Raw genomic sequence first — 20,836 nt, 5'->3', positions numbered from 1 at the left:
TAAAACAATGTTAAAACAATGTAAATGTAAAACAATGTAAATGTAAATGTCATGTGCTCCTCAGGATGAATTGTAATAACTTTTCACCAGGTCAACATTTAAATTTGTCCACTTCTTTGTTTTAAGACCAAATATCTACAAGGCTAACGACGTTATCATCAGCCTCAGCTGTACTTTGTGTTTAGTGCTGATTAGCAAATGTTAGCATGCTAACACACTAATCTAAGATGGTGAACATGGTAAACATTATGCTGCTAGCATGGCTGTAGACTCTTGGTCTTGTTAGGATATCACAAATAATATCTAAACTATCATTGCTTAGTCTAATCAGATAAAGTCTCTTCTCTCCACCTCCAAATCCATTTTAACCCGCAGAATGTTTTCACAAGCAGCATCCTGTAGCTTCCTATCCTTTATCAATTTTTCCACAATGCTATATATTGACCTGCTGGTTCAGTATATTGCGAGACTTTCTATTGGTGGTTGGTGTCAAGCATATTTTGAAACAACTTCCTGCCTGGAGCTCTGTGCCCAGTCCTAGTTTGCCCGTTATTGAACCAGTCATGAGAGAGAGAGAGACAGAGCGAGCTCCAGTCAGACAGACAGTCAGAGACGAATAGAAAGAAGCTTTTTCCTCTTTGCTGCGTTTGTCCCATTCGATAGTTTGTTAGAGCTTGACTGGCATGTTTTCATTGATGCGACCCTACAAGCAGCAAAGGCCTTTTCTCCTTCCACTCGTTCCAGCTGACAACTAATCCAGGTGAGTTTGACTTTCTGTCTTCTGCTGTTGTTTTGTTTTTGTTTTCCTCTCTGCATCATTGGTTCCTCGCTCCGTATCTCTGTGCTCTCCGGTCTGAACTTTAAACGCTGCCATTTCATTTTCTCAGCTTGTTGAGTCATAGATAACATTTAGTTTTTCAGTTTTACCTCCTTAGCTTAAGGCCTAGCATATGTAAATGACAGCAACACAGTGATGGGTGTGAAAACACTCAGAGACATGCAGCCAATTAGGAGAGTTGTGGATTCTCAAATATCAGCAGCAGACGTACGTTCCACTGATGAAAACCAGTATCGACAAAAACTGTTGCATCTGATATTTTGTGTCAAGTGTTTAAAACTGTTCAAAGTGTGTTTTCATCTGTCAATATTTAATATCTTCAGAAGCTGCAGTATTGAGTCATATTAAGGATGGTGAGCTAGTTTTGAGTTTAAAGTCTGTGGATTGAGTGGAAGGCAGAGAGTTTAACATGTCACACAGTAACATGTGATCATTGACCTGTAAAACATTTTATTACTTGGTTTCAGAAAAACACTCAACCAAGTTCACAGATTCATACGACACCATCGTCTTTATGGAGCAAAAAAAATTATCTTACAAGCATTTAAAAACTTTCAGAGGAATTGATGAGACGTACAGTATTTTCTTTAAACTTACTGAAGCGCTAATGAGCTCCACTTATCCTAACAGCTCTAATCTCCCTCTATCACACACACACACACACACACACACACACACACACACACACACACACACACACACACACACACACACACCAGTCCCTCAAAAGTTTGAGGCTTCGTGCAGCTAGTTAAAACTTGAAGTGCTATTTCTGATGTATATGTAGATATTAAATGTTGTTTATACTTTTCTCACCAGACAGAATGACCTGTTTTGCTTTTTTGCATATCTGTACTATATGCTGCACATTGCTGCCTGTTAGTGTTTGCCAGAGGCTTGTATACATTTGCATGCATACTGGCAGAGCACATGAACACATTATCCCATGTGCACGTGAGCATGTTTATGTGTGTGTGTGTGTGTGTGTGTGTGTGTGTGTGTGTGTGTGTGTGTGTGTGTGTGTGTGTGTGTGTGTTAGTGTGGGGGGTTTGGAGGCAGGGCAAACCCATCGATCAGCTCGTGAGGGGGGCAGTCTGTAGCTCTCGCTCCATCTGCCCACTGGGTGTGAAGGACACTGATGTGACAGCACTAATTACAGAGGCAGGAAGCCAGAACTACAAACATTCACAGCAGCAGCTCAACCGGGCTCTGCTGGGCTAAACTCATCCTCCACCAGCCAATTTACACCTCTCATCCCTCCGGGGTGGATTGTATTTCAGGAGTGACATGCCAAAATGAGATATTATACACAAAGAGTCAAGTTAAAAGAAACACTGCTTTGACTTACGGTATGTAGAAACCAGACATGCTCAGAGAGAAATTAACCTTGCAACATCTAAAACAGTATTTTAATATTAATATAACAGTATTAGAAACAAATACACAATTGATTTTGAATGATTTTGTGCTTCTATCACTTTTATCTATAAACTAGTTAAAATTTGTCTTGAATTTACATCCAAAGTTCAGTTTTGCAGGAGTTGATGCCCTAAACGATGAGACTGAAGGCCTCAGGTATGACAGTAAATCAGTACTGACTGATGTTTGAATTAAAACTTCACTTTCTTCTATGTTGCACAATTAAACATATAGATTTGTGTAAAACCAACCACACTTCTTCATGGGTTGCTTAACATTTTTGTTATTGTCAACAAGAATTTATTTATTATTTATTGCCATTTCATTCTTTTAAACCTGCATTCATTGATTTTTAGTGCAACAAGTTGTAAACGCAACACAGATACATTTTACATGTTAGCAATTAAATTCCTATTCACACATCCAGCAGACAAAGAGTCATGTTTCTTTCTACATGACAAACATTAAGTTCAATATTCACTCAGCTTTCCTCTCTGCACTGGTCTCCACTAACTGCTTCAGGGCCATAAAACCAAAACAATGAGCTGAAAGAAGCTTAAAAGCACCGCAGAGCTGATACATCTGTGTGGGTTTGTCACAATAAATGACACCTTTCACATTAAAAATAGTCATTTGATTAGTCTATCTTCCATTTTGCACAATCCTTTATTGTCAGCAGGAGGCAAACCATTAGTCAATGCCAGGTGGCAGAGGTCTGACATCAAGAGTCTGGGAGATGTAATCAGTGATAGTAAAACAGTCTCATGTAGTGATCTAAAGGAACAGTAAAACCTAAATGATGTCTCCTTCTTGCCTTATCAGCAAATATACTATAATTACATTTAAAATGCATAAAAGGGTGCCAATGGCAAAGAATATGGAATACTTCAATAATAGTGAAATATATCTGATACAGAATCATTCAAAAAACATTTTGCAAAGAGCGTGCAGTATATCACCCCAGTAAAATATAATAAAATGAGATGTTGGCATAGCTGCAGTAAAAGAGGCACTGATACACAAACACCCTCACAGACATCCTCCAGGTTGATGCACCTAAATGTCCTATAATCTGTTTACTAGGAGACTAAATAGATGGGTGATCTGTAAGGATTGTTATGAATTGGAAGATAAGAACTGCAACCTGTTGGTTGGAGGAGTTTATAGACTTAATCGGGGTGGAAGGAGCTGCTTCCACAAGGAGGCATCTTGATCTGAGCCCAGAGGGATTGTGGGATATTATGTGTAATGGTGTATAATATGATGAGCTACAACAAGAAGATTTTCATGGATCTTTTGTTTAAAAAAACAAAAAAACAGCTACATTAATTATTTATTGATGCTTCCACTTTTCCCTCATATTCCTTTGTTTGCTTTTGTGCACATATGTTGTTCTGTGGGTTGTTTTTGACATTTGTGTATTGTGTATGTCCAATCTGTAAAATAAATAAAAAAAGTAATTTGATGCGTTGCTACGATAAAAACATTGATTAGTGCAGCTTTAAGTTTGTCCTTCAGTGTACTTATGGAAATAATACTTTCATAATGTACTGCAGTTTGGTGGTTTGCTGTGTAGAGTCTCAGCTACACAGAAAAGCTCAACATTAATAACTACTGCATTCTGCAGTAAACACATGTCACTTGAATAGAAAGCGGGAGCACTTATACAGTGTAGACTCAGTTCCAGGGTCCAGGTGTTGTGCACCCGCCAAACCCGACCCATACTCTTTAATTTTATCTGTTGCTTCATTTGATCCAACATTACAAACCAACACATTTAACTCACTATGATAATGCAACACTCTGGCTCCACTGTCTCTTTCCCTCCTCTCACTGGGAATTACTGCGTCTACATTCATGGATGCAGATGATTCGCACAGTCGGAGGGAACGAGAAGTTTCTTAATGAAGGCTGTTCCATGTCTGAAGCTGCTTCACTGAGACATCAGTTATAGAAGTTACACCTGTACTTTTCCTGCTATGACACGTCAAAAAGTCTGTAATGCAGAAGTGATGATAGTGGGTTTGTTTCTGGACTACTACAGTAAATATGCAGCACTAAAAAGAAAACTGAGCGCAACCTGAACGGCAGACAAAATAAGCACCTAGTTGGTCAGGAAGTCGACGTTAGCAAGCGAAACAAAACTTACAACGAGACTAAAGGAGCAACAGAATACTGGACTTACATTTATCACCAGAAACACAACGTTCTCTGAATGAATGCTAATGCTGCTCAGTGTTTGCTGGACGTGTGATGCTAACATGTTAGCCATGAATGGCAAAATTCCTCCGGCAGCCAAAAATTGATTGATGCAGCTTTAAATATGTTAGGCTACCAATGCTAACTTAAGGCCAACCTGTTTTCATTTGTTTTTTCTAACATGCATCTTAATGCTGAAATGAACAATATGATCCAGTGTCATGGCAGCTTGATTTTGTGCTGATCTGTGCTTTGTCCACCTCTTATCTATATTTTTGTGTGAATCAATGATGGAACTGAATGTAAAAAATGCTGCTGATGGCTGATGCTTCCCCTGCTGTGCTGTATCTGATCCTGCTGGTGAATCCTGAATGTGACCTCAGTACAGAAGTCAGTTCAGAGTTTGAACATACATATCAGAGCCAGTGATACCGGTTTTTACACAGTCTGACCAGTGATGTCTACATTTTTACCACATGTTGCAATGATTATGTTAATTTGGATAAAACATAAAAATGTAGCCAAGTCTTACATCATGTCACAGGCCTTGTTTGCTTCATCGCCTGTTTTATAATAATTGAGCAAATTTCCTTTTCAAAAACATTGAGGCAAATTCAAATTGAAAGTTGCATCCAGCTTGCAATGACCGTACATGTTACTGCGAGTGTATATACTCTAACTTCTCCCCAGCGGAAACAGGGTGGCCTTAAACTTTGCTGGTGGCGTTCAATGTGTGAATTGGTGCCACGTGCAGTACTTTACCCTCACATTTGTTTTAATTATGCACGTTTCCATCGACTTGGCCTCCCTTTTAATTATTTTCCCATTGATCTGCACTGTAACCCAACATGCAGGTCAGTGAACAAAACCTTCTGCCGCTGCTGCTGAAGTCACATAGTGTATATATATATATATGTGTGTGTGTGTGTGTGTGTGTGTGTGTGTGTGTGTGTGTGTGTGTGTGCAATGACACAAACACACACACACACACATACATACATAAATTAATCACTGAATCACATATGCACATGTGTGTACACAAATGACAACACTAATAAAAATATAAAATTACATATAAACGGACACAACAAGGACATAAGACGACACACACACTCTGCTACATATTCCTGAACTGCCTCTTTTCCTCTTTACCAGGATGGACCATGGAGACAGAGGGATGGGCGTCTCTCACCTTCGCTATGAGGAGGAGGAGGGTGAGTGTGTTAGTGTGCCTATTGTTGTATAGACTGGCTTTCTGCTAAGAGAAACAGGAAATTAAGTCATCACACTCGCTTTGTCTCTTTCTATGCGACAGTAGATTCATCAGACTAATTTATAGTTTCTAATTTGTGATGAGAGTTTGTGTGGGTGAATCTCATTAAAGGGCTGCAAGTGAGGAGCGAAGAGTGACGAGAGAGTTTTTGTGCTTGTGTATTTTACAGTGTGTGTGTCTTAGTGAACGTGTGTGTGTATCTTGGTGAACGTGTGTGTATATCTTAGTGAACGTGTGTGTGTGTGTATATTTTAGTGAACGTGTGTGTGTGTATCTTAGTGAACGCGTGTGTGTATATCTTAGTGAACGTGTGTGTGTATCTTAGTGAATGTGTGTGTGTGTATATTTTAGTGAACGTGTGTGTGTATATCTTAGTGAACGTGTGTGTGTGTGTATATTTTAGTGAACGTGTGTGTGTATATCTTAGTGAACGTGTGTGTGTGTATATTTTAGTGAACGTGTGTGTGTGTGTGAGTATATCTTAGTGAACGTGTGTGTGTATATCTTAGTGAACGTGTGTGTGTGTATATCTTAGTGAACGTGTGTGTACATCTTAGTGAACGCGTGTGTGTGTGTGTATATCTTAGTGAACGTGTGTGTGTATATCTTAGTGAACATGTGTGTGCGTGTATATCTTAGTGAATGTGTGTGTGTGTGTATATCTTAGTGAACGTGTGTGTGTGTGTGTGTATCTTGGTGAACGTGTGTGTGTGTGTATCTTAGTGAACGTGTGTGTGTGTATCTTAGTGAACGTGTGTGTGTGTGTGTATATCTTAGTGAACGTGTGTGTGTGTGTATCTTAGTGAACGTGTGTGTGTGTATATCTTAGTGAACGTGTGTGTGTGTATATCTTAGTGAACGTGTGTGTGTATATCTTAGTGAACGTGTGTGTGTGTGTGTATCTTAGTGAATGTGTGTGTGTGTGAGTATATCTGAGTGAACGTGTGTGTGTATATACCTTAGTGAACGTGTGTGTGTGTATATCTTAGTGAACGTGTGTGTGTGTATATCTTAGTGAACGTGTGTGTGTGTGTATCTTAGTGAACATGTGTGTACATCTTAGTGAACGTGTGTGTGTGTATATCTTAGTGAACGTGTGTGTGTATCTTAGTGAACGTGTGTGTGTGTGTGTATATCTTAGTGAACGTGTGTGTGTGTATCTTGGTGAACGTGTGTGTGTGTGTATATCTTAGTGAACGTGTGTGTGTGTATATCTTAGTGAACGTGTGTGTGTATATCTTAGTGAACATGTGTGTGTGTATATCTTAGTGAACGTGTGTGTGTGTATATCTTAGTGAACGTGTGTGTGTGTGTATATCTTAGTGAACGTGTGTGTGTGTATATCTTAGTGAACGTGTGTGTGTGTGTATATCTTAGTGAACGTGTGTGTGTGTATATCTTAGTGAACGTGTGTGTGTATATCTTAGTGAACATGTGTGTGTGTATATCTTAGTGAACGTGTGTGTGTGTATATCTTACTGAACGTGTGTGTGTGTGTGTGTATCTTAGTGAACGTGTGTGTGTGTATATCTTAGTGAACGTGTGTGTGTGTATATCTTGGTGAACGTGTGTGTGTGTGTATCTTAGTGAACGTGTGTGTGTGTATATCTTAGTGAACGTGTGTGTGTGTGTGTATCTTAGTGAACGTGTGTGTGTGAGTATATATTAGTGAACGTGTGTGTGTGTGTGTGTATATCTTAGTGAACGTGTGTGTGTGTGTGTGTGTGTGTGTATATCTTAGTGAACGTGTGTGTGTGTGTATCTTAGTGAACGTGTGTTTGTGTATATCTTAGTGAACATGTGTGTGTGTGTATCTTAGTGAACGTGTGTGTGTGAGTATATATTAGTGAACGTGTGTGTGTGTGTGTGTATCTTAGTGAACGTGTGTGTGAGTATATATTAGTGAACATGTGTGTGTGTGTATCTTAGTGAACGTGTGTGTGTGAGTATATATTAGTGAACGTGTGTGTGTGTGTATCTTAGTGAACGTGTGTGTGTGTGTGTGTGTGTGTGAGTGTATATTAGTGAACGTGTGTGTGTATATCTTAGTGAACGTGTGTGTGTGTGTGTGTGTGTGTGTATCTTAGTGAACGTGTGTTTGTGAGTATATCTTAGTGAACGTGTGTGTGTGTGTGTATCCTAGTGAACGTGTGTGTGTATATCTTAGTGAACGTGTGTGTGTGTGTGTGTATCTTAGTGAATGTGTGTGTGTGTATATCTTAGTGAACGCGCGTGTGTGTGAGTATATATTAGTGAACGTGTGTGTGAGTATATCTTAGTGAACGTGTGTGTGTGTATCTTAGTGAACGTGTGTGTGTGTGTGTATCTTAGTGAACGTGTGTGTGTATATCTTAGTGAACATGTTTGTGTGTGTATCTTAGTGAACGTGTGTGTGTGTATATCTTAATGAACGTGTGTGTGTGTATCTTAGTGAACGTGTGTGTGTGTGTATCTTAGTGAACGTGTGTGTGTGTGTATATCTTAGTGAACGTGTGTGTGTGTGTGTATCTTAGTGAACGTGTGTGTGGGGGGGTGCATGTGAGTGTGTTCTAGCTTCACAGTGTGCAGCAGGTTAGCAGGTTTTGTTCTGTTCCCAAACATCTAATATTGCTTTCTGTTTCCCTTTTGTTTAGTTATTCCACATGGACTTTTGTGTGCAATTAGTTTTACAGCGACGCCTTAATTGCCAGCAGATGATGAAACTCACATCATCTAGGTTTTTGTTGTAAAATAGGGATTACACACGCCAAACATTAAATCACAGGAAAGCTACAGGACTGAATGATTCTGAATAGACTTGATTTGCTTTTATTCGCGACTGTGCCAACAGAGAACCCTGCTGTTGTCAAAAAGCAGACATGAGCTGTGAAATATAATTTATTCAGAGTTTGTGTAGTAAGTGCTTTAACATTCATGAAAACACTCCTCTGTATGAGGGATTAATGAAAGATCTCATTTAACAATCTGCCAATGTTATTGGTTGTCAGTCATCGAACATTCATTAAACACATTAAGTCACTTGTTTTGGAAAAACTGCGATCTTATTTAAACTTGTTCCTCAAGTAAATTGCCAGAGTTTTCTTCCACAGAAACCAACACTTGAGTGTCAGTTTTGCATTTAAATGAGCCACCGTTTATAAAGTGGGATACATGAATATATACTCATGTTACGATTCAGGAACCGTCCAAATGTTTCCACAGACCATCAGTCCATCTACATCGGCGTTCCAGTGCCTCGAGGATATCGACGCAAACGCAGGCGAAGGCGTTCTAGTCGTGAGGCCACCGACGTGGACAGAGATAGACGCTATAGCCACCACAGACACCCTGAGCACGACCAGTACAGAGACATAGACATGGAGGAAGGACTCATGGATTCAAATGACCAGAGTCTACAAGACATCAACCGTACAAGTAAGTCAGTGGCCAGAAGAACTGTGAACTTCCTTAAACCACTTTGACGGCAGCCTCACAAGGTCCAACCAGTATCAGCATCTCCCTTCCTGTTTCCTTTGTGTTGGATTTCTGGGCTGACATGTTGATTGGCTGCTGGCTCTCTCTCAGTTACTGACCTCTACCGAGGTGTCTGAGTCGAGAGTGGTATTGATCTTCTCATCTAACTCTTTGTAAGAAAGTGAATAAGTGTATTTCCCAGAATGTTGAACTATTTATGAAGAGACCATGGTAGAGGTTGGTCATACATCTGGTTTGTGTCCAACATTACTTCTGTAATACATGTTGTGCTAACTGTATGGAGGAATTTACTCCATTTATACACAGTTTTATGACTGTAAAATAAAGGAAAAACTAGGAACAAGGGTTAGAAAATAAATAATGATATAGACAATAAAGAATATTTTCTTTGTCAATTCTAAAAAAAAAAATTCTTTTCTCAGCTTGCTTTATGTCTGTTGAGGAAAAACACTGTGAACAGCCTCTAACACACTTCTGCCTCTCATTCTAATTAGTGTGCAATGACTGCAGGGAAGTAAGACTGCAAAGGGAAATAACTAGAGAAAGCTCAAGTGAAGTGCGCTTTATAGGAAATGTCTGCTGTGCACAGCTGCCAGGGTGGCTCTTGTTTCAAATACTTAAAAAAAATACAATAAAAATAAAAATCCAAAAAACTGACCCAGACATGAGTCAGACTGTGTCATGTATTACAGTTTTTGCATTTAATTTTGCTTCCCTCCAGCAGTTTTAACAGTGAACAGCAGGAGCCTGAGACACAGGCTGAGAGTGTTTCTGTTTCAGGTCGGAGTAATGAGAAGACCGACACAACACTGCTGCTTTGACTCTCACAGACTTTGGCTGAGAAGGTTGTCCACCTTGATGAATTAGTGTAGTGCAATCAGTAGTAAGGCAGCAGAGGAATGAACCATGTCTGGACTATCTGCACATACACATACGTGAATATCAATAATGCATATGTTGCCAGTGCCAGCAGGAGGATTACAGCAGGAGAAAATGGTGCCCAGCAACTCAGAGAGTACAGGGAGGAAAATAGACTCTGATGATCATCATTCTTTTGGGTTCTTGTCTGTTTAGCAACCACAGTAATTAATAAATATCCACAGGGCTGGGAGGAGTTTGTAAACTACAAGATGTAAATGGTCACAAATGTTTTATTTTAATGGGAACTCTGATTTTGCATGGCTGATTTCAACTTTGCTTTCCCATTCAGAAAAAAACAACACATAAGTGGAATCCACTCTGGGTTTCTGTCAATACAGCCCTTCAATATCATTGATCACTGGTGGCATTAAAAGACACACCCTGTTTACAGTAATTAGCATACAGCTCAGTCCATAGGTCTGCAGCAATGTGGCCAGCTGACAAGTCATTACCCTGCAGCACATCTATGAAGCCCGAGTCCATGTTAGCCTCCATACAGATAATACAACACTGAAATGGATTGTACGTACAGAAGGCACATGATTGAATACCTATAATCAGGTAGTAATCTGGATGTAGGCTTCAATACTGCAATCATTACTGCTGGTACAGCAGAGGAAATACAGCACATGGAACGATACACAACAGCCTACAGCTGGTTAAACAAGATGTCAGTTAAAGGATTTATAATTACAAATTCCACGTCTGTTGATGAGTATCAGTGATGGCTTTCTACATTCATAAATGATAAATGTTGTTTAGGTAAAAGGTCAGTTTGATTTTAACGCCCAGCGCAGGAAAGGGGACATCCTGTTTGTATGGTGGAGATGCTGTAGGCTACAGCGCTGAGCCCCAGGTCACTAATTATTATAATTATTATTAAAGCAGTGAAGCCAAGCTGTTACTGTGACAAACAGATAAAAATGTATTAAAGCTCAGCATTTAGCTTCAGCATACATCTCTGCTCTGTAATTTATTCTGAAACCAAAGGAGAAAAAAAATATTTTATATTTCATGGTTTCATGATGGCGCCCCCTAGTTTTGTATTAATTCATCAGAATACAGATAGTTATCCCCCAACATACGGTAGCTAGAGACCTCGTTCCCATACAGCCGTAAAGCAGTAACGTGGTAGAATCCTGTTACACAACACAAGAGCCATGGACCCTGATCAACCCACATTAGCTTCCCTGCTAATGTCTCCTTCTTATCTAACTTACAAACATGAACACATCTCGTCCTGCGCCATAGTTTGTTGAATGAACCACAAAGGAAAAGTGCACCGCTAACGTCAGTTAGCAGGATAGGTAGCTAATTAGCTGCTCTGCTGCAGCAGCATGTAAACATATCTGCAAATGTCACTTCAGACCCGTTAGATGCTGGTGTGGTTCTTACTCTTCAATACCATTCCTATCAACACACTGTCTGTCCAGGACATGTAGCTACAGCAGCACTCTGCCCGCTACTGTCAATCAAACACAGATACCGACACGCCCCTCCAGCTGGCTGCGGCAAAAGGAGCCTTTCTTTATTTTCCCCAAAGACCCTTTTTCTTCCTTTTAATCATAAAAAACTATTAATTCATTTAAAAACACATGCACATTATTTCTGACTGCAAAAAGAGTAAATATTATTTCAGTTGGACTTTAAAACATCTTCTTTATAACATTATGTTGCAAGTTTTATAATCCTGGAAGCCTGTTAAAACCAAATCATGTAATTTGAAAGTTGTAAAAATATAAACAATATTCTTTCATTTCATCAAGTGTCTCCAGCAGCAGAGAGGCTACGTTACATCCTGAGTGAAGATGATGACATGCCCACGCCAACACTTTTCACTGAGATGGACACTCTGCAGCGAGAAGGGGACGAGCTGGAGTGGAAGGAGTCTGCCAGGTGCACGACTACACTCACAAACTCACACACATCAATTCAGGCACAATCAGTCACACTCCTAGTCCTCAGAAATAGAGTTGCTATTATTTATTATGTTGTTTTGCTTTTGTTTCAAAATTTAAATTTGGAAAATATCCACATGAGAATTGATCAGCCTGGTTAAACCAGTATACCAGTATACCATTTAGGTGTTGTGCATGGTGACTCTGGCATGGATTAATAAGATGATTAAATGCAATGGAGCTTAGTTCCAACTGCGCTTTTCCTGCTATGACAAATCAAAATGTCTACTGTGAAGCGGGTCGATTGCAGATATAAAATGATGCGTGATTCTTCAACTGCATGGCTAATATCTCATTCCAAAAGTATTCACAAACTCATCTTGTTTGATAGATTAGAAGAAATGTGATGTTTCCAGAAGAGATGCCATTTTTTTCTGTGTGAAAACTGGAAGTAAAGACCAAAAACACCAAAAACACCAGAAAACGATGCGTTTGTAAATTCAGGTGTAGGAATAATTTTTAATCCTCTGTTGTATAACCGTTTGAAATTAAATCTGGCTCAAGCAAATTCACCCCTAGATTACAGCTATGTAGTGTAGGAGAGATCACAATGAGTTCAGAACAGTAGAGTTCACACACTATTTGGTGCTGGAAAAAGTCATAAAAGAGATTCACACTGAACAGCACGGGTTTCCTCTGTGGGTGAACTCAACTGACATCTCTGCATCTTTTCACAAACACCTGCTTCACATTCAGATGGCGTCATGCCTGGGAGCTTCCAGGTCCAACCACAGACATTTAATGAGCAGTGGGCATCACCAGCAGAGTTGAGTGGTTTGCTCAAAGAAAGCTTGACATTTGTGTATTCACCACCTGTTCTTTCTCTCTGGGTTCTTCCTGCCTTCAGGTGGGTGAAGTTCGAGGAGAAGGTGGAGGAGGGAGGAGAGAGGTGGAGTAAACCACACGTGTCCACGCTGTCCCTGCACAGTCTTTTCGAGCTCAGGACGTGTCTCCAGACAGGAACGGTTCTGCTGGACCTGGAAGGCTACTCACTGCCTCAGATCGTCGGTGAGATGTTCAGGACTGATTGTATTTCTAATAGTGTGAGTCAGGAATCAAAATTCAGTTGCAATTCTCTGGATTTTTTGGAGGATTTGGCTTGAAGTACTTCCATGTATATATAATGTTAACTTGTAGGTAGCATCTTGTTAGCTAACCGAACCAGTGGTGAACTGCACAGGAAATCATTTGTTTTCTAGCTTTCCCCAAAGTCAAGGAGCACTGGAGCTCCCTACAAAACCCTGAGAATGCAGCATGATATCAGTTAAACACCTGTACCTCATAAAATTAATTACAAGTTTGATTTAGCTTTACCAATTAGCAAGAATGTGCAGTGCCCCCTAACTGACACACCTGCACTGATTAATTTTATTAGCTGCAACTGCATCTACGCAGACACTTTCTATTAATATTTTATTGAGCACAAATTTGAAAGATGACACAACACTTTAGTTACAAATGAAAGTATTGAAGCATTGTTAAAAAATTAAATAGTTAAATAGTTTTACTTTCGAGAGATTTTACACCACAGCCTGATAGATATGTTGCTAATGTGCGCTGTCGTTGTCATGGCTGTCATGGAGTTGTGTGTCATCGGTTAGCATTGCAGTGTCAATTGAACCAATAATCTAATTTGTACCCAAAAAGTAATTTAAAATAGTATTAACTTATGACCATTTTGAGACACATTGTTGAAACACATTGTTGAGAGCTGCATTTAGCCAGCTAGCATGGACGTTAAGATTTCATGGCTCCTTTTACAGCCAGCTGACAAACTAGCTGACTTTAGTAAAAGCAGTTTAGGCTACTGGGTCACTATAGTTAACCTCCATTTTTGAACATTCACTATTTACACGATTGCCATTGCAGGCCTTCACCACTCTCCCCGTACTACTCACCTCACGCCAGAACGGAAGCTGCAGATGCATTAGTATGGAGTAGTCAATAAATCAATTAGACAATCAATTGAAAAAGAATCAATGACAGCATTTACAGTTTCAGCTGCTAAACTACTGCTGGTAGTTTTAAGTGTTGCTCCACACAGTGCAGTATACAGCATATATACATACCAGAATATTATTGATTAACAGCGTAAACCACAATTTCCCACCAGTTGCTCCAGTGATTGGTTAGTTAGTCACTATGGTTAAGATCCTTTCAGACTAAAATCACTAAATTATTTATGCTGGAATTTAAGAATTGCCACAGTGGTCCCAGATGTTTATGAGCATTTTACACAGTATCAACAGTTGGGTTTGTTTGGCTCAGATGCTGATTTTCATGGAAAAAATAACAGCTGACAGCTCTGGTCAGACAAATTAAGACATTCTAGTTACAGAATTGTGTTTTTTTTAAAGTAAGTGCAAAGTTAGTTGGTTCACCAGTCATCTGTTTACACTGCATCACATTATTACGTTTTCACCTTAAAATATGGAGCAAAATATGTTAACTGCACATAATTGATAAATTTGGCTTATAAATATCAAATTAGAATGTAGTGTTTCTTTCAACTGATCATAATTGAAAACACAGGAGACAGAACAGTTTGCATCCAGTCAGCCATGCTCCTGTAGAGCAAAATCTAATTTAGTTGTTTGTTTGTTAAATTGAGCTGTTATCACTATGTAGAGGAATACTTGGCTATTCACTGTTCCTGCAGGGAGTTCTCTAAATTCTCTAAATGAAGTAAGTTTGGCTTATAAATATCAAATTAGCATGTAGTGTGTCTGTCAACTGATCAGAGAGAACAGTTTCCATTGCAGTAGCCAGCACAGTCATTCTTTACACTGAACACCAAACAGTGCTTTACTGCTGCTCACTATAATCTCTTGTTGACTTTAACTTGTAGTCTGGCAACATCACAGGATGTTGTACATACATAGTTAAAGCGCAAACACAATTTAAAAGTTTTCCAAAGAGTGCTCACTATCTCGACGTGACTCTGCATCATATTTAGTTTCTGAACTGGGAAACTGGGAGTGGGAGCTCTGACCCTGCTGTGTGCTCTAAACTGGACTGAACACATCTTTACAAATAAAACTGTGTATTTTTCTAGACGACATCATTGAGAAACAGATCGAGGAAGGCATGATCTCTCCTGAGCTCAGGGAAAAGATCAGCTTCGTCCTGCTGAGGAAACATCGACACCAGACCAAGAAGCCGATCCACCGCTCGCTCGCCGACATGGGCAAGTCCAGCTCCTCTACCAGTGAGTGTTCATATCTGTAGCCACTGAAAATCATCATCTAATTCTATCTAAAAGAAAAAGGTAGTGCGACCTTCTGTACTGATGATAATAATAATCATAATGTGAATCAGTCATCAGACAGAGCTTGAAAGTTATATGTAAAATTAGAGGCATTTGCAACTGGCCACACATGATTAATAATACAACATGCAAGGTTGGACAGCATATATTATAACATACCATCACGTGAAATGACACTGTAATATTGAGATGGAGCCATTTTTCTTTACGATTGGTCCTTTATGTCGTCATGTATAATTTTGCAGCCTCTGATATATTTATTATGCATATATTTGACTCACTTGGTAAATGACTGAATGCACTCCTGGAGTCAACAAGGCTCATATCCTCCACAGGGGATACATTAATGTTTGATGAGCTAATTACCGCTGTAGCATTTCCTCATTTCATTCGTGCACAGCACATACTGCTAGATGAGTCATCAAGCACCACCTCTGACCACTTCGCTGCTGTTTGTGTCTGTTTTCTGCTTCGTCTGCTCGCCAGATCGGACTGCGGGGCCTCGATGTGGACCAGGTCCGGGGCCAGGACCGGGGCAGATGGCCAACTTCAACCGATCCACAGAAGACCTCCGAATGAAACAGCAGCCTACCAGCTACGGCCGCCTGCGTAAGTGACGGTCGATGAGTTCACAGTGTTACAACTCCCAGCCGTAGTTGTAGATTATATTAAACATGTCTCTCTCTCACACTGTTTTCTTAATAAAATATGTTTTCATGAGTATTTTTAGGGAGGTAAAGTGTCTGAAACAGGCTCAGACATCACTTTACACATCCAGACTAAATACATATTTTGTTTTTAGCTTTTATCGACATTCTGGACTTCTACACAATGACTCACAATGAGACCAATATGTAAACTTTCTCTGTGAGATATAACAGATAGAGATATAAAAATCATAAAGACATATTGACTGTCACCACATCCATCCCAACACACACAAGGTATTTTAAGAATGATGGTTGTTGAAGTTTGAGAAGTCACTGCAGTAATCTGTTAGATAAGAGCTCATGAAAATGAAACGTCTTCAGTAAAACACATCTGTGGAGGTCTCTCAATCATTCATTCAATCTCCACAAATTAAACTGTTACCTTCTGATTTTCCCTCTTTCTCATCTTCAACTAGCATCTTGATACTGAGCGAGTGATTCGTGCAGTAACCTGTGTTTCACATTACAAAGACCAATTTCACTCCTATTGCTTTTTTGATGGGTTTTCAAATTTTCATCTGGAAGAATCACTCCCTAACTGATAATTCATACAATCTGTTAAACATCACTGCCAACGTTGTAAAGATGAAAAAAGGGAGAAGTAGTAAAAAAACAACTTTCTATCTTTTTTGCTTTATTGCTTTACCTCACTCTTTATTTGTCATACATGTATTTATTGTTACACATTTGAACATAACACCATAATGTATGAACTGATCTGCAAATAGTTGCTTATTTTACACTTTCATTAAACTCTACATAACGATATCAGAGTAGAAATATCTGGCATGTAATGAACTGTTATTGTTGCTGTTTTCTGGCCTGCAGGTCACGCTCAGAGCAGGAGTATGAATGATATTGCAGATACTCCCAGTTCAGACCAGGTAACTCACTCTGATCTTCTTCACATACTTTTACATAATTACATACTGATACTGAATGAGGATAAAGCTGACATTTCATAATAGCATATATATATATATATATATATATATATATATATATATATATTTATTTGTATGGAAGCATATCTCTGGAGTGTATTCTCATTTTCCACTTTGTTGCTTTCCATCATTGGTGAGATTACCAGCTCATGTCTCAGTAAGACGTTGTGTTGTGTTGAATTGATGTTTCACCAGAGTGGTGAGAGCCAGCTCTGTCTCAAGTGTCATCAATCTCTCATTGCGGTTGCTAGTGAAGGTGACAGCTAGTGATAAAGGAAGCGTGCAAATACATAACTCACTCATTTGTTGGGCTGATGCAATAATGTGGTTTAAACCCGGAGACACATGATTGCACCGATGCAAGGGCGTGCGCTCGTCGCTTGGATTAGGCTACTGGGCTTTCAAACGGACAGGTCAGGATTAAGTGTCATTCACTTTGATGAATACTGTGTAAAAATAAATGAATGACAATTTATGTGGGACTTTGGGATGTGGACTATGACCTTTATTTGTTAGTGCGGCTATGAGGACGAGTACTGGTTGTCCAGTTCTAAGTACCCTAGTTATGAGAGGCTGCCTCAGTGTTCAGATTGTATTTACAGGCCTACAGTAGGTCACATGTGACAATGAACAAGTGATAGTTTGTTACTGTGTGTGTGTTTGTGTGTGTGTGCCACATTGTCTGTCAATATTGAGCTGGCACCGGGGAAACATGGATCTCATTGTGCGGTCCGCGTGCTAGGCTCTCACATGTAGCCGCACACTCGGGCTGTGGGTTATTGGCAAGGCTCTCTATTATTGAGTGTTATTGTGCTGCCGTCCAGTTTCCTGCCACACCTTTACATGCAATCAGACAGGTCAGGTTAGCTTGCTATCCCTCTTTTAGTTACAGCTGTGTCAGCCTACATTTGTTTTGCCTCCCTGGTTGGTGTTTCTTGAGGTTTAATGCTAATAGAACAACACAGTCTTGTTATCTTGCAAATGTCTTCGGACTGAATGACGTCCTTCCAGACTATCCTGCCACGTTTAGGGAGGCTGTTAGTAGCAAATGATGAGAAGAAGAATCTTTAATGACTCCTGTAGGGAGATCAAGTCATCGCAGCAGCAAAGATAATAGATATATATATATATATATAGATATATATATAGATATAGGCTAACACATGAATTAACCAAAACAATGAAATATTTATAGGAATGGGATAAACTCTGCTGTGTCTCTTTCTGATCCTCCACTTTCTGCAGCTGAAAAATAAATTCATGAAGAAGATCCCGAGAGACGCAGAGGCGTCCAATGTGTTGGTGGGTGAAGTGGATTTCCTCAACAAACCCTTCGTAGCGTTTGTCCGCCTGGCCCAAGCTACAACACTAGGAGGTCTGACTGAAGTCCCCGTACCCACCAGGTGAAATGATCTGCAGTGTCTGATGCTTTGTCAGCCTCACCTGCCATCCCTGCACATACCTCACATTTGTCTAATCATTTTACAGATTCCTGTTTATTCTCTTGGGACCTCAAGGAAAGGCCAAGTCGTATAATGAGATCGGGCGAGCCATAGCAACGCTAATGGTGGATGATGTAAGTGCCCGTCCTTGTGTTTTAAAAATCATTTTTATTAGACAGGGCGCAGTGACACTGACTCAGGAAACCCATGGGAAGAGAAAGACTGGAGTTGAAGCTAAAATTGATCTGGCATGTGCTTTATCCCGCTGATCCACTGAGATACCCTGCTATTGTGTTTTAATTACATCTGGAAGTGATGCTGATTGTTAAGCATCAGTTAGGAGCAGGCTTTCTATTGGGATAATTGGTCACCCATTGCTTGCTAATGGGAGTGTTATTCTTGCTCCTGAATACCATTTCAGTTGTTATTGCTTCCTATATCACCGAGCCCAAAGCCAAATGTGCTATTTAGTAGCAGATGCATGTAGCAAAGAAATAATAGGCTGTTATTTTAAATTGAACTTGCTTAAGTTCAAGCAAGCACCAGAAACAGGATGTTCACCAGCCACGATCAAACACTGACAGTAATGTTGGTGGTTAGTAACCTTTAGTTCACCTCCATTATATTCTGGCGGTTTAATAATTAAATAAAAAAATAAAAAACATCACGAATATGTTTTGGTCTGGCAGTGCAGGTAGCACCTGATCAGCCGCGCTCATGGCTCTATGGACGTCAGTCAGTTAACTGTTTTGCTCCAGACTGAAACATCTCAACACTGATTGGATGGAACAGACATTCATAGTAAATAAATCCTAAAGACCTCCGTGATCCTCTGACTTTCCCTGTAGCGCCACCATGAGGTTGATATTTGTGGTTAAGGGTCAAATGTCACCTATTAGATGGATTACTCATGATCTCCGCAGGATAAATTGTAATAAATTTTCATCCAGTGCCATCATTAGGTGAACATTTTAATTTTTCAGTAACCAAATACCTGCAGGAATAACGGCATTCCCATCAGTCTCAGTTGTATTTTTATATTTAGTGCTACTCAGTATGCTAAACTAAGATGGCAAACATTATACCTGCTAAACCTCAGCATGTTAGCATTGTGATTGTGCATATTAGCATGTGGACATTAGCATTTAGCTCTCTGTGCCTAAGCGCCTGACAGAGCTAGCCTGCTAGCAGGGTTGTAGACTTCAATCTTGTTTTAGCACAGCTTCATGCCAATGTTTTCTCATCTATTTTATGACAAAAGGCTCACTCTTATTCTTCTTGTGCTTACTTTGTTATTATTATAATATAATATAATATTATTATTATTCAGTTGGATCTGCAACCTCACTGCTAGATGCCACTAAATCCTTCACCCTGGTCCTTTAAGTGTTCACTATTAAACAGTCAGGCAGCCTGTAACATCCAATTATAAGATAGATTTAAATGAATCTACAAGCTTGGCAGCATATGAGAAAAGCCTCCAATAGTTTCCATTCAGTGATTGTTCTACAGACCAAAACTGAGTTAAGCTGTTTGTGTTGGAGAAAATCAATGATGGTTCTACATACTACTCTTATATCCTCTGCAGGCTGCAGATTCCTGCTGCTTTAAACTTTTAGAAGTTTCACTGTGATGTTCAGTCTGTGTTGTGTTTTACTGGTCCAAGGACCTGAGGTCTGTGCAGCCAACAGCAAACATTTACAAAACCAGACTGGACCAAAGCCCAAGTCACTGCCAGTTACAAATAACCCTTTGTGTTTTTCTGAATTATGCTCCTGTGCACTTGACTCTCAGTGTTTCTAGAGCATGATTAGTTACTGACTGGCAGTTGTTTTTGAATGTAATCCAACTGAGGTCAAAGTGTTGATATATCTTCCACAATTTATGTTTAACAAGTCTCCAGAAGTCATCAGAGAGGAGAGGAAAGAGCCGAATCCTTCTTATCAGACGCAGAACAGTACATACTGATCAATATCACCACGATACGAGCCGAGTTTACTCTCTCTCCCTCTCCTAGCTCTTCAGCGATGTCGCCTACAAGGCCAGAGATCGAGAGGACCTTATCGCAGGCATAGATGAGTTTTTGGACGAGGTGATTGTGCTTCCACCTGGGGAATGGGATCCCAAAATCCGCATTGAGCCACCCAAGAAAGTCCCCTCGGCTGACAAAAGGTTGGAGTTTTACCATCCACCTCATGTGTGATGCACATTAAGCCCTCAGCTGTGGCACAATGAGCAATATGTTTAGTCTCAACCACCCGATGAAGTTAAACCTTCACCAAAAACAACTTCTTTTGTCAAAGATTTAGCTGTACAGCTAAATAATTCTGTCCTGCATGAAACTCAGAGGTAAGAGCTTAACGTCAGCGAGCATCAGCCAGAGCTTGCAG

At 39.8% G+C, this 20,836-nt stretch overlaps 1 protein-coding gene across 1 annotated transcript in view; it reads left to right on the top strand.

Moving 5' to 3' along the window:
• Positions 1-454: 454 nt before the first annotated feature.
• The window catches only part of slc4a5a (solute carrier family 4 member 5a), a 37,513-nt gene continuing 17,131 nt past the window's right edge, over positions 455-20,836 (top strand). The window contains exons 1-11 of the mRNA XM_067601951.1: positions 455-760; positions 5,612-5,670; positions 8,931-9,143; positions 11,891-12,020; positions 12,930-13,090; positions 15,138-15,290; positions 15,837-15,959; positions 16,889-16,944; positions 18,250-18,407; positions 18,493-18,580; positions 20,464-20,618. Of these exons, the coding sequence (XP_067458052.1) occupies positions 5,613-5,670; positions 8,931-9,143; positions 11,891-12,020; positions 12,930-13,090; positions 15,138-15,290; positions 15,837-15,959; positions 16,889-16,944; positions 18,250-18,407; positions 18,493-18,580; positions 20,464-20,618 (1,295 nt within the window). The 5' untranslated portion in view covers positions 455-760; position 5,612. The remainder of the gene's footprint in view (positions 761-5,611; positions 5,671-8,930; positions 9,144-11,890; positions 12,021-12,929; positions 13,091-15,137; positions 15,291-15,836; positions 15,960-16,888; positions 16,945-18,249; positions 18,408-18,492; positions 18,581-20,463; positions 20,619-20,836) is intronic.

Source organism: Thunnus thynnus, chromosome 2, assembly GCF_963924715.1.
Source record: "Thunnus thynnus chromosome 2, fThuThy2.1, whole genome shotgun sequence".
NCBI classification, from domain to species: domain Eukaryota; kingdom Metazoa; phylum Chordata; class Actinopteri; order Scombriformes; family Scombridae; genus Thunnus; species Thunnus thynnus.
This window is presented reverse-complemented; position numbering and strand designations above follow the sequence as displayed.